The sequence below is a fragment of the Leopardus geoffroyi genome, chromosome A1, assembly GCF_018350155.1.
Source record: "Leopardus geoffroyi isolate Oge1 chromosome A1, O.geoffroyi_Oge1_pat1.0, whole genome shotgun sequence".
NCBI lineage: Eukaryota > Metazoa > Chordata > Mammalia > Carnivora > Felidae > Leopardus > Leopardus geoffroyi.
Genome location: NC_059326.1, coordinates 121920665 through 121935226, shown reverse-complemented (window position 1 = coordinate 121935226; position 14562 = coordinate 121920665). Strand labels below are relative to the sequence as shown.

General features: G+C 40.6%; 1 protein-coding gene across 11 annotated transcripts in view; it reads left to right on the top strand.

The window, feature by feature from the left end:
• PPP2R2B (protein phosphatase 2 regulatory subunit Bbeta) overlaps positions 1 to 14562 on the top strand; it is a 512334-nt gene that overhangs the window by 452792 nt on the left and 44980 nt on the right. For all 11 annotated transcript variants that reach the window (XM_045492888.1, XM_045492878.1, XM_045492850.1 and 8 more), the window contains one exon: positions 1037 to 1214. In XM_045492888.1, the coding sequence (XP_045348844.1) occupies positions 1037 to 1214 (178 nt within the window). The remainder of the gene's footprint in view (positions 1 to 1036; positions 1215 to 14562) is intronic.

The following is a 14562-nucleotide window of genomic DNA, read 5'->3' as shown; positions in this document are numbered from 1 at the left end:
TGTGCTGACAGCTCGGAGCCTGGAGCCTGTTTCAGATTCTGTGTCTCCCTCTTTCTCTGCCGTTCCCCTGCTCATGCTTGCTTGTTCGTTCTCTCCCTCAAAAATAAATAAACATTAAAAAAAGAAAAAAAAGAGAATCAGAAGAGTCTGGGTCTTCTTGTTCATATTTGCCTGGAAGACCTTCATGTGTGGGAAATGATTTAACTGCCTGATTCTTCGACCTGTGGAGAAGAAAACATTTTCTTACATATTCTTATTCACTCTTTCAACAAATAATCACTGAGGACCCTTTATATATCAGTAAGCTGACCATATAGTTTATTGTCCAAATGAGGATAGTTTTGGTGTGAAAGTGGACACTACCTGGTTGGTACACCGGGTAGTAAATATAAACCAAGATTTTCCCAGGTAAAACAAGTTGTCAATGAGTGCCATGTATGATCATGGCTGAATTTTGGAATTAACTGTTAGAATCTTGGGTGATTATATATTTTCACAAAATGCCCTGAAAGATTGGGGAAAAAGCCAGGATGGGGTCTAGACCTCCAAAGCCATGAAGTACATATATGTAGGTCAAAGTTGAACTACATATTTCTAAAATTTTCCCACATCTTCCTTTTCAAAATACATTTCATGTTTAAAACAAACAAGCAGCTTGGAACAACAGCTCTGGAAGCTAATGCCTGATCAGTAGCTTCTAAGCGCACTTTCTCTAAGATGAGGCCACCTAGAAGGTCCAGGGAAAATGTTTAGAATCTATAAAGTATGAAATTGCCCATGAAGGCTAAGTGATGATGACATCTTTTGAGAAAGAAGTAAAACTAAAAGTAGCAGAGGGAAAAATAAAATTAAAAAAAAAAAACTAAAAGGAACTGAGGAAACAGGAATATGTGATTTATCAGTCTGCTTCTCTAACTTCAAGCTTTTTAAATGTGATTATGATTTTGTGTTGTGATGATGAAGGACATAAACATGCGGACGTTTTCCCTAGTGAAGAACTTTGGTTCTGAAGTGATTTGTTTCTCTTGCATCCCAGGTGCCTGTTCTGAGACCCATGGACCTGATGGTGGAGGCCACCCCGCGAAGAGTATTCGCCAATGCACACACGTATCACATCAACTCCATATCAGTCAACAGCGACTATGAAACCTACATGTCAGCTGATGACCTGAGGATTAACCTTTGGAACTTTGAAATAACCAATCAAAGTTTTAGTATCCTTTCCTTGGGGTCAATAACCAGTTGGCTTGAATCATATGTATTCAGGTATGAGCAGGCTTGGGGGGAAATAGAAGAGAGAGGAGCAGTCACAACCACAGACTCCTAGCACTTGTGGAGAAAGAACTATGCTCTTTTAAATTACATTGGTGTCCATCTTTCATCGTAACAAAGTTAGAGAAGTATTGAATTACTAAAATAGTGGTCCAGGACTAGCTCTGGATTGGAAGTCTGAATCACTTCCTTTATGCAGAGGCATTTGTGTGTCGTGAATTAAAATCAGTTGTGACTTTATCAACTATAAGATAAGACCCTAGAATTCAGTTAAGATTCCTTTCTCTTGTTAAAGGATCTATAAATGGCCTGTATGGACAGCATGGACCACAGGTACACGTGAGATGGTTTTCATCGTATCATAATAGTAGAAATAATACTGGCTGCCACTTATTGCATTCCAAGCACTGCAATAGGAACTTTATGCATAGAATCTCATTGTTTAAAGTATTATTTATTTGTTTTGAGAGAGAAAACATGCGCAAGCAGGGAAGGAGCAGGGGGAGGCAGAGAGAGTGTCCCAAGCAGGATCAACACTGTCAGTGAAGAGCTCAACGCAGGGCTAGAATCCATGAACTGTGAAGTCATGACCTGAGCCGAAATCAATAGTTAGATGCTCAACTAACTGAGCCACCCAAATGCCCCACATAGAATCTCATTTTGAGAAGTACACATATCATATTATTACAGCTTGATGAATTTTCACCCAACACACACCTGTGTAACCAGCATCCGGATCAAGAGACACCAAACTTTACTAGCAGTCCTCAAGTCCCCAACACACTTCCTTCTAGTCTGCATACACCGAAACCCTAATGTAAGGTTTCTTTCTTATATCAAAGAAACCCTAATTTAAGTATTACTATCTCCTCTGTTAGCTAAAATCCACAGATATCAAGAAGATGTTGAATGAATGTCTGAGCCAACATTCTTACTCCATTATGATGACCCGCTCTTTAATAATATGGATCGGTCATTTATTCACTACCTGCCCCTGTGGTCTGTGCCACCACAAACCTGACTGTTCACTTGAATTTCCATTCCGTTCATGGTTTCTCAACCCAGGAAGCTGAGCAGCTGACCTAGGAGTCAGTATGGATTCTTTTCTCTCCCTCACCAGCCTCCATGCCCCCAGCCCAGTCTGTCTATGAGGGCTACCAATGCTTCCTCTGAAATATATCTCTCATCAACTCATTTCTTTCCATTCTGCTCCTCCTGCCCTATGGTGCTGTAAGCCATTATTCCTTCCTCTGTGTGACTGCAGCAATCTCCTGTTCAGTCTCCATTTTTTCTTGATCTCCTACATACTTCATGTTCTCATAACAGAGTGGACCTTTCAGTATTTAATTTAGATATAATTCTTCCCCTGCTTAAAACAGTCTAGTAGCTTCCCAATGAATTTGGAATAAAATCCAAGTTCTGTACCTTGAACTGTAAGATTCTAAATGAAATGGGCCCTGGCTCCCTCTTTGATATCCTATCATGTCACTCTCCCTGAAATCACTCTGATTCAGCCAACTAACCTCTTTTCTGTTCCTGGATAACCTTGTTCTTATATCTCTTCTTTGTATTTGCTGTTCCCTCTTTCTGGAATACCCTGTCCCTGGAATTTACTTGGCTAACTACAAGCCATCATTCAGACTTCCATCTAATGTCATCTCCTCAGAGGTCCTTTTCCAGTAACTTGCCAGTAGTCCCCAGTAGCCCTCTCTCCTTGTTATCTTCACAGCACTTATCACTATTTGAAATTGCTTTTTTACTTGTGTATTGGGGTTTCCCCATATTTGAGCATAAATTCTATAAGAGAAGGGACTTTGTATGATCCATTCCTGTAGCCCAGTACCTAGAACATTCTCAGACACAGAAAATACCATTTTGGTTGGATAGGTCAAGTTTGAAGTGCGATAGGTCACTGAAGTGCGACTATCCAGTAGATAGTCGATGGTGAAATGTAACCAGGAAATCTCACTTTAAGAGTATGTTGGTTAAAGTAAAGCTCTGAATGTTGTGATATAAATAGACCTCATAGTGGCTCAAACACATAAAAGATGACTTCTGTTATAATGGAGTCATTATGACGATCACCACCAGCAAGCATCCTCCTCCAATCAGTGAATCAGAGAATTAGGCCCTTCCACCCTGCAGCTCCCCAGTGTCACCAGGCTTACTTGCAATCAGGACAGCAAAAGGAGAAGATCGTAGAGAACCACACATGGGAGGCTCTTTTGAGCCAGGCCCTCAAATAGCATGAATTCCATTGGTTAGAAGTCAGTCACATGACTATCTCTAACTGCAAAGCAGGCTGGGAAACGTAATATAGCTATGCATGTAAAAAAAAAAAAAAAAAAAAGAAGATTAACCTGGTTTGGTACACAGTTAGCTAGTCTAGTCTCCACCACAGAGGAGTGCTAGGTACTTGCCCAAGGCTTTTTTTTTTAAGTTTTTATTTAAATGCCAGTTAGTTAACATACAGTGTAACATGAGTTTCAGGTATATAATAGAGTGATTCATCACTTCCATACATCACCTGGTGCTCCTCACAACAAGTACACTCCTTAATCCCCATCACCCATTTTACCCCTCGCCCACCGCCCTCCCCTCTGGTAACCTTCAGTTTGTTCTCTGTAGTTAAGAGTCTGTTTCTTGGCTTGCCAAGGTTTTTTAAGGAAGGCAGCTTTAAGCAAGTAGTGGCAGTGATGGAGGCACTAAGACCTGACCCTCAGGACCATGACTGGCATCTCTTGTCGTTCACAGAGTAGATTCTACATACTGTCTGAGCCTCTGACAACCTGCCTACAGATTGTGCATAGAAGTGTGGCTGCTAATAGAATGAATGTGGGTGGTGGTTCCCTTTCTCCTTTTACATCTTTTCCGAGAGCCAGAAATCTGCTCAGACTTAGCTGCTGTCACTCTGAGTGCCTGCTGTCCCCAGTCTAGATGACATGTTTTCTGGATTTGCCTCTAGGCCTTCAAGAGGGAGGGGGGTTTCTTTAGGCAATTTGGGAGACAGATGCCTGGGGGAGAATGCAAAGGGGAAATATTAATAGCACAATTTAGGTTATATTCTGCAGATGTGTGACAGCCTGCCAGATGCTGGCATACAAATGAGACTGTGCCATTCACCCTTAAAACAGCCATATGTAAAATAATTATTGTCATCATGAGGATGATGATCACTGATATCTATATATTTCTTTTCAACCAAACCGCCTTAAGCACTAAGCTGACTGTACAAACTGGGCCCCTTTTGCCTCTCGTCACTGAAGTGAAGCCACCTCTGGGGTAGGAAGCGGCCATCTTTCAAAACACCCTCAGAAAAAACACCAACCACCAGGCAGGTCTTTTTGAATCATACATTGTTTACTACCATTTCTATAATGCCATTTATCCACTAAGAAGGCTGTCAAACATGGCTCAGGATAGAATAATGTGGGGTTCCCAAAGCATGGTAAGAGTACCACTGGGGTGGTAGAAACACTACGTGGACTTTTTTCATTTTTATGGTTAGGTATTTACAGTCATGAGTGCTAGAAAATACAGCTATCATATCAGTCTGATGACTTCATAGGTACTGAAAACACTTAAATTACAAAGTAAGTTATATGTGAAGAAAAGTAGATAGTAAGACAAGTGGTCTTGCAGTCTTGTTTAAAAAATAAAGTCACAACTTCCAGGGCCTGGCATTTTTTGTGACATTGGCCATTGGCATTATGGTTGAGAACACAGGCTTTGGAGTCTCAAAAGTCCTTGAACTTCTGAAAGTCCTAAAGCCTAAAGTTCACACTCAGCTCTACTGCTTACTGGCTGTGTAAGCTTTAATGTGGTTCTTAACTTATCCAACCCTCTGTTTCATGATCTTGAGAGAGAAGCTTTATAAAAGAGGATTGTGAGAATTTTTTAAGGTGTTTTATATATATATATATATATATATATATATATATATATATATATATCCTTATTTTACCCATATATACATATACACATATATATATGGATAAAATTATCCACATATATAAAACATTTATATTTTAATACATATATGTGGATAAATTTTGTATATACAGTTGACTCTTGGATCATGGGTTTGAACTGCACAGGTCCATTTACATACAGATTTTTTTTTATAAATGCAATACAGTACTATAAATGTATTTTCTCTTATGATTTTCTCAATAAGGTTTTCTCTAGTTTACTTTAAGAATACAGTGTATAATATACATGGCATACAAAATATGTATTAATCAACTTATGTTATTGGTAAGGTCAACAGTAAGGTATTAATCATTAGGTTTTAAGGGAGTCAAAAGTTACATGTGGGTTTTTTATTGCATGGGAGTCAATGACCCTAGTCCCCACATTGTTCAAGGGTCAGCTGTATATAAAATATATCCGTGTGTGTGTGTGTGTGTGTGTGTGTGTGTGTGTGTATAGAAAGAGAGAGAGATACACATATGCTTGTGTGTGTATCCATATACACACATAAACACATATGCTTAGGCCAGTACCCTGCTAAATAAATTATAAACAGGCTTAAACAAGCATGATTATCATTAAAAAGATTAGGAAACTAGAAAAATTGAATGTTAGTATGGTGGATGCTACTCTGCTAAATTTATTGTCTGGGTCCTCTTCTTAGTTCTTGATGTCTCCTTTGGTTCTGCAGTTGGATGCTCTTCTCAAGATGTTGCTCTTTATACCCTAGTTACCACATATTTGAAGGATCTCTGAGGTCCAGGGTTTTGCATTTAATACCAAATCAGATTAAGGCATTCCTAGCCCCTTGACACCTGGTCTTGAGTCCTCTCCCTTCCTTCCATAGCTAGTCTGTCTTTGTCTTATGTAACAGGTGGTTACAGGTGGTTACCTTATGTAACAGGTGTATAAGTGGTCAAACTTTGGCCTTAATGGGTTAACTATTTCAGGACAATAATAACTCATTTCTAGATTAGTGATATTCTAGGGCAAGAAGCAGCTATAACTTTTCAAACTGTTTTCTGTGGTATACTTAGGATCCTTTGAACTCTCTTCCCAGGACTAAGAATGGGTTGACCTTGGCTCTTACCCTGTCCAATATAAGAGCTATTAAATAGGCTCCTATCAAGTAAAAGTAAAGGTACAGCTCTCGACAACTGTATACTGAGTACCTTCTGTTCCAGGCACTGCACTAAGCCATGAGGATACAAAAGTGAAAAGAAATTTTCTGCTTTCAGAATGACATTCATCAAATAATCACACTAATGAGCATATAATTACAGACAGAAGTAAGTCCTTTGAGGAAAGGAAATACAGTCCTGTGTATGCTTCTTTTTTGAACTCTGATACAGATTTCAGGGAATAAAAGGAGACTTTGCAGAGGAACTGATTACTGAGTTAAGATCTGAAAGAGGAAAAAAGGTGTGGAGAGATTGGTCTAGCATGTACAGAGGGCGTGTGACAGAAGGGAGTGTGGCAATGTTGGAGAAACTCTAAAAAGTCCATTGTGACTGAAGGCCAGAGAATGTGGTGGAGCATGATGCAAACAAGGCTAGAAAGGTTAGCCACATCTTACTCAAGTCTGGTCTCTGGTCATGAAACAGAGGATTTCTCTGAGAGAGGACATCTGAACTCTAGAGGTACTTCATCATTGGCCTTGGTCTTAGCTCCCCTGTACAACAGCTTCATTTGTCAACTGAGCTGAGGCCCTTTGGAACTTATTCCCTGATGAGGGGACCATATAACCTCAATTCTTGGCTTCTGTCTCTTCATAGTACCATGGACAGCGGCCTTCCTTTTAATCTGGTGGGATTCTGCCAGGCAGGCTTTGAAGGAAGCTGTGGGGCCTAATACAAGTTTGTCTCCCTTGTTGCTGCTGTGGCTTTCATCCACAAATGTACATATCAATCTGAGGCTGGCATTTAGTGTAAAAGGAGAATATTCCATTGACATATCCAGAACATTGGTCCGTGTGTCCCAGGGCAGCCTCCTCCTCCCCATTAATAAATGTAGCCTTGGTACGTTTTCCAAGTTTTCCAAGGCCTAGTGTTTTGCTTGACCCTCTGTGCCTGCCAGACCTAAGACTTCTTGAGACAAGGTATTTATCTATGCACAGGGAAAGCCCTTTGGATCTCATGTTGTCAGGGAAGAGGGCAAGAATGAAACTGCACACTTCTTGGGCTTTTTGAGCTTCCTCAGAGCAGTAGGTATAGCTTCATAATCAGGAGTGCTTAGTAGTTAGTAGTAGTTAGCTTAGTAGTTAGACTCCAGAGTCAGATTCACTGGATTGGAATCCAATTTTGTCTCATACAATCTTTGTGACCTTAATAAGCTGCTTAACACCTCTCTGCCCCTTCATTGTCTCATCAGTTAATGGAGATAATAAATACCATCTGTCTTATAAGGTTGTTGTGGGTATTAAAGGAAATAATCATGTAAATGTCTTAGCCAAGTGCCTGGCACAGAAAGAAGGCCTAATAAATAGTAGCTATTATATTTGAAACATTTCCCTAGCCCCTTGTTCTTCTAACCTTGTTGCTTGAATCCCATTCTCTCCTAAGAAAACCACAAGCTGAGGTGATTTACAGTATCTAGGCCCGGCATCTTGACCTATTACTGACCCACTGTGGATTTCCTGCATTTTAAAAAACTAGGCCTTGAGAAGGCTGCTAAGTCACAACAAATGAAAGTAATTTATTGAAATTTAATAACTTAAATTTATTGAGCATCTACCATGTGCATGAGAAATGCCAAGATGAATAAAACTCCATCCCTGATATTATGATTTTTGTAATCCGAAAGGGTAGATGTATCATGCAGAGTTCAATCAGAGAAGCAAAACTGTTGGGAGAGGTGTGTGTGTGTCTATCTGTCTGTCTGTCTACAGAGTGGGGGGGGATAGAAGGGAGAGGGAGAGAGACTGACTTATTACAGTGAGTTAGCCTTGCAATTGTGTGACTGGCCAAGCAAGTCCAGGGTCTGTAAGGCAGTTAGGCAAGAATGAAAAATCACAAGGAAGCTGGAAGAACGTGAGCATGAGTTGAAGCTTGTCCACACATGGACAGTGAGGAGGGAGAACAACTGTGGACCCAGCAGCCTTTTGGAGTCTCTTCCTTTAGGAAAGCCAAAGCTTTCCTTTAAATGTCTTCCAAACTGATTAATTCAGGCTCACCCAGGATCATCTTCTTTCAATTAACTGAAAGTCGACTCATTGGGGCCTTTAATCACATCTGCAGAACTTCTTACAGCACCTAGATTACAGTAGCACATAGATTAGTGTTTGATGGAATAAGTGGGAGAAGGTGTGTGTGTACTGCAGAGCAACTGCTTCTTCCCTTTTGTCCTCCAACCCTCCTGAGCCCGTGTTAGCCCACGGTAACCAGCAACATCCTAGAAAGGGAACTCTAAAGATTGTAGTTCAGCCTAACCGAGTTAACATTCCTCAAAACCAGCGAAGTGATTTAGGTGGACAGAGGGAGACAGTCATGTGACCATACTAGGGAAGATCAGACCAACCATTTTCAGAGCCTGTATTAAATACCAGGTATGTGATACACATCATCTACTGTAATTTTCTTCCTCTTTTTGTAAATGAGTTAACAAATTTAAAGGCTTTCAAGATTAGGTAACGGGTCACAGAATTTGGGATTAACATTTCAGTCTCATTTCATACTCCAATATAATGTACTCTATCACACCATCTCAAATTACTCAAATCTAGTAATATGGGTTACCTGTTAGGTGTATTCACGGTTCTATGGAGGCATGGAACAGGAAGAATGATGAAGGAAAGGCTAGACTGCTTCATAAAGAAAGTAACATTTGAATTGACCTTTGAAGGGGTATTGGGTGTTTCCTAATGGTGGAATTCAAGCTCTGTGTCACATGAACAGGGAAGGGTCTGTGGTTATGGGATTTTCAAGTGCCCCCTTCCCCAAATCATGGAGGCCATCTCAGCCCAGTATCTTTTGTAGCTCAGTACATACTTATAAGCAGTAAGTAAGATGGCACCGTGACATATTTTTTGTCAGCCTCTCCTGTTAAGCCTAGCAATTGGCAAACCCTCCATAAATATTTTCACATTGGCTTTTTTTAAGCTCTTAAAAGAGGAATATCCCTTAGAGTCCTCTTCAGAGGTTGCCAGTATCTTATCATCAAGTAACATGTCCCTTCAGCTAACAAGATCTGGATGCTTTGTAATCAATACTTAATATCCAGAGATTACATTCAGACTTTAAAAAGAAAAAAAAAACTCAAAGCAATTCATGTCCCCTAAAAGGAAATCCTACTTTATTATGATTAGTTCTCAGGGCCAAAATAAGGCTGTTCTCCGCCTTCAGTATTGGCAGACTCTAAGTGCAGAAACATGAAAAGCCTCAACTGCTCTTGAAGATAGGTATCTTTCCCAGGCAAACATAGATTTCACTCACCAACCTGGCCTGCAGAAAGGCCTCTTTTTTGGCTTTCCAGTGCTTGATTGGCTTAGGCAGGGCTTAGAAAGGAAACAAAACAAACAAACAAAAATCTTGTTGGTATCAGCAAAATCAGCATGGATAAAGACAGAAGCATATGAGGACATCCCCTTCAAAAGCCCACAAAACTAATGCATATAAAGCTATCTGTGGAAAAACAGGTGCTTTCTGTGAGGGATGGGATTATTCAGTCGACTATAAAGCCATTTAATATCTTTCTCCATGAAATTATTTCATAATCAAAATTCTCAGAGGCTTTCAGAGTAAATAGAATGATGCCCATTCAAAGGCAAAAAAAAAAAAAAATTGAAGCGTAGAGAGAGAAAATGACTTTCCCACATTCTCTGAGCAAAACAGACTTGGAATCACTATTGACTCCCAACCTCCTCACCCAGTTTTGTTATAATCACAATATTTATCACAGTATTATCTTAAACTTGACCCATGGTCAAGAAGCATGGCTTCTGCTCTCTTAATTTTCTCACAGATGGTTCTAACACAAGCAAACTACTTTTTTAATGTTTATTATTTAAAAATATGTATTGTGGAGATTATAAAATCACCTATAATCTCACCACCTAATTTTGGTGTAAATACAGGGGCTTTACATCACACTTGTAACATAATGCTAGCTAACTTAACTATAAGGGCTCAGAAAAGCAAGTAAATAATAAAAGGGGAAAAATTAATTTATCCAGGAAGCTTTCTCCTTTTTGATGTAAGACATTCACATACCTTGTCCCCCCCCACACACACACATGTATCATTTCTCTCTCTCTTCCCTCCTTTTTCTGCTTTGCATTTGTTACTATCTCGTTTATATTATATTTATCTGCCTTGCTTAGTGACCATGTGACCTGCTAGAATATAGGCTCCACGAATCAGGGGGATTTGGGTCTGCTTCAGCCATGGTTGTACCCCCTGTGGTGAGAAAAGCATTAGCAGGTTCTTTGTGAACATTTGTGGATTACATCAATGGATGGATGGATGGATGGATGGATGGATGGATGGATGGTAAAGGTAAGTTACCCTTTGTAAACTAGAGTTTCTAAAGGGTAATTTACCTGCTGACTTTCCATTTAATCCCCTGTAAGATCTTAATCACATCTCCTTCCATACTATATTTTCTCTCTCTGTCTCTCTCTGATTTTTTTTACATGACTCTGGTCAGAGTGTATATATATTTATATATATGTATAATAAGATATATCTTTATAGATATCTCTCTATATGTGAGATATATCTTTTTCTATCCTAACATACTACTTGATTAGAAGAAAATGTGGAAATGATAAGTGATAATTGAAAATTCATAGACCTGCTCAGATTGAACTATTACTAACATTTAATATCTTGCCTTTAGCTCATTATTTTCACATTGTAAGTTTCAAACGATATTATGATCATAGTATAGATACAATGTTTCGTGTTTTTTAACAGACTTGGAATTTCATTGCAAAAACAATTTAATGAGATTGATCAAAATTTACATAATCATTTCCCTTTCCCTGTATATGTATGTTATAGTCAATATATTTCTTTTATCATGTTGCTGTAGACATTTTTTTTTTTTTTGGTAGAAAGCTTTTTCCAAATTGGGGATTAAGGAAAGACTTTTGAATGGCCTCCATGCTACCCCTTAGCATCCTGCCATTACCCTCTCCATTCCCTCACCCCACTGCTGATGTAATTTATGACTCTGGCTTCGTATTTGTTTGAAGCCAATCCCTTAAGGGGTGACCTCCCAGTGTCTTCAATTATTATTTTAAATGACGCCTTAGGCCCTGCCTGGCACAGTGATGCCCTCACCTTCCCTCCTGCCTTCCAAGCTCGGAGCTCAGCTGCCAAACTAGCTATGCCCCCTCCTGTCCTCAGAGCTGCCTCCAGAGTCCCAGCAGAGAAGCAGATTAACCCCTTTTGTTAGCAGAGGTAATTTGTCTGGGCTCAGCATTAATAAGGAATGCCATAAGCAGTTGGGGTCAGGAAGAACAGATCTGTCAAGCCCCAGGGTTAATTTAATAGCGATCTGTTGGCTGTCTGCCTTGTATATTAGCTGCGAATCCAGTGCTATGTTTTGCTTTCACCACTTAGTTCTTTGGGACAACAGGGAAATAATTTGGATAGAGAGCTCTGAAGGATAGAGAAGGGAAAATTGACTGTCAAAATGCATCATTCTTTTCCAAGATAATACAGTGCTTATCTTTTTTCACTTTCCGTTCCAACATGAAGGGCAAAACCACATATGCTGAAGGTGTGCATCTCCCTTTAGAAAAGAGTGAGAAGAAAGGCCTGAGATGATACAGATCTGAACTATCCTGTTCCCATCATTCCCATAAAGCCATTGAATTTGGTAACTAGTCTCCTCCCAAATGTTTTTAGAACTCAGCAAATCCTCCATCAGTTAACAACTCAAGAAATCCCATATGTTTCTGTCCCAGTTTATGGTTCAGAAAAGAGGAAAATAATTATCAAATCATAGGACACAGAAGTCCTGAGTCAGATGCTATGTCCAAATTCTGATTCTGAAAAGTGTGGCCACCAAAGTGATCAGTGAATTAAAAGAACACAGTCTGCCCTCTCAGATTAGCCAGGGGAAGTTTCGAGAGCGCCAGAATTACCGCACTCAGAAAGGCTGGCTCTGTCAGGGCCTTTTCTCGGGGGAGGAAAATAGCATGTGGTCAAGAACCCAGGCTCTGAAGTCAGACAGGGTGGGTTCAAATCCCAGCTCTTCTCTCTGCTAGTCCTATGACCTTGATTAATTTACCTCAGTTACTGAATAGTACTGACCTCGTTAGGCTGAGATGAAGGTCAAATGAGACGATACAAGGCACTTGGTGAACATTAACTGCTGGTTATTATTATCGTCCTTGTCCCTGTCATCGCGGTTGTTAAAAAGAGGATTAGAGTCATCCTTAAACACCCACAAAGTCAGACATTCTAGTCAAAAGAGAGATGCTTGGGGATGAGGGATGATGGGGAGGCTTGGGCAGAAGGGAGGGAGCAAGTGAATGAGGGAAGGAGAGAAGATGGACCCAGAGGAAGCAGCCCTAAGCAGACTCAGTGCGCACATCCGTGTTGGTGTTCTTGGTGGTGGGGGATGTTCCTTCCTGCTTTCAAAGATATCTTTAAGCACTTCGTTTTCACACATTCTGACTTTGGGGCTTTATTTTTAGGTGAGAAAAAAATAACAGTAGATGTGGCACCTCCCCCTCCCACACAGCAAAGATCCCTTCCAGTGAAGCTTGTTTTTAGAGCTATCCTGGTAGAGGTTGAGAAAGCTGACACCAGATTTTCTTTCCCTATTTTAGGAAAAGAGAAACATGCTCACTGGTATGGTAGGCTTTGGAGGCTCTTTCTGGAGGGTGATGAAATCTGACAGCAGCTGAACACTAACCTCTGCTCACCCCATCCCGTGTCGTGACCACAAAGCCCAGGGCAAGGGTCAGGGGGGCTGGAGAAAACATCAGAAATGCAGCTTGGGGCTTTCCAGGGGGCTCAGCCTCCTGTTCCCCAGCGTGTGGTGCTACCTGCAGTAATATTTATAACTCTGGTAGCAGTTGAGTTGAAAGGTAATGTTTTGTGAATCCAGGGGACCCACATGCTTTGGAGACCCAAGTAGTATTTACATCTGGGTTTGGTGGGGGGAAATTGTAGTACAATGTAGTGTCAGTTCAGTCGCAGACTCATTTGAGAAAGAAACAACAGGACTTCACAGAGATCATTGAAGGGGAAAGAGGCACAACCAGATACAGAGCCATTATTGCACCAGAGTGCCTGCTGGAGCACAGGTGATGTTTGATAATAGATGGCTGTGTTGGTGCTGGTATGACTACAAATACAGGTGCATTCACTTGTACCTCACGTAAACTCTAAGGAGGGGACTATGAAAAGCATAAGAAACTTTCATCCATCCCAGACTAATAGCATAGTCTGTATCAAGTTAGTTCTTGTTGAGTCGATGCATTGTTTCCCAATATAGGATATATAAGCTCCCGGCACAGGTATAAACGTGTTTATTTTAATTATGTATTTATTACATGTACATTATTCAAAATGTAACTAGCTCGTTAAATCCATGTTTTTATGAATATTGGATTACAGCTTAGACGAGGCTAAGGAAACAAAGTGAGTCGATAGAAGCTGATCTGAAGAAAGCGTGTTAAGCAAATACCACCTGGTGATATACACATGGGGCCAAATCACAAAGGCGGCTCAGAAGTGGTGAAGTCTTGGGGCGCCTGGGTGGCGCAGTCGGTTAAGCGTCCGACTTCAGCCAGGTCACGATCTCGTGGTCCGTGAGTTTGAGCCCCGCGTCAGGCTCTGGGCTGATGGCTCAGAGCCTGGAGCCTGTTTCCGATTCTGTGTTTCCCTCTCTCTCTGCTCCTCCCCCGTTCATGCTCTGTCTCTCTCTGTCCCAAAAATGGATAAACGTTGAAAAAAAAAAATTTTAGAAGTGGTGAAGTCTAGGAAAAGTGGGCAACATTTTGGTCAGCTTTCCTATGTAACAGCATCTGCATCACGAGGCCTGTGGGGTCCTCAGACAGCACGTCAGCCCCAGCCAGGTGCCTCCCATCTGTACGTGTGTCCCCCAAGCTCTGGGTAAGGGTATCAAGGAATCGACACAAACCTAGCCCCTCACACATGCCAGACCTCCTCCTGAAGGTCCTGTGTCCACTGAGTCACCTCCTTAATTAAAAGGCCAGATGTTTCATTTCAATATACAAGGATGTGGTCTTTAAAAATAGAGCTATAATAATTCTTGATCAGAATGGAAAACATTGAGGAAGAAAAAAACAGATGATAAAGGTATATTCCCTAGGAGGCTAAAACTGTCCCACCATACAAC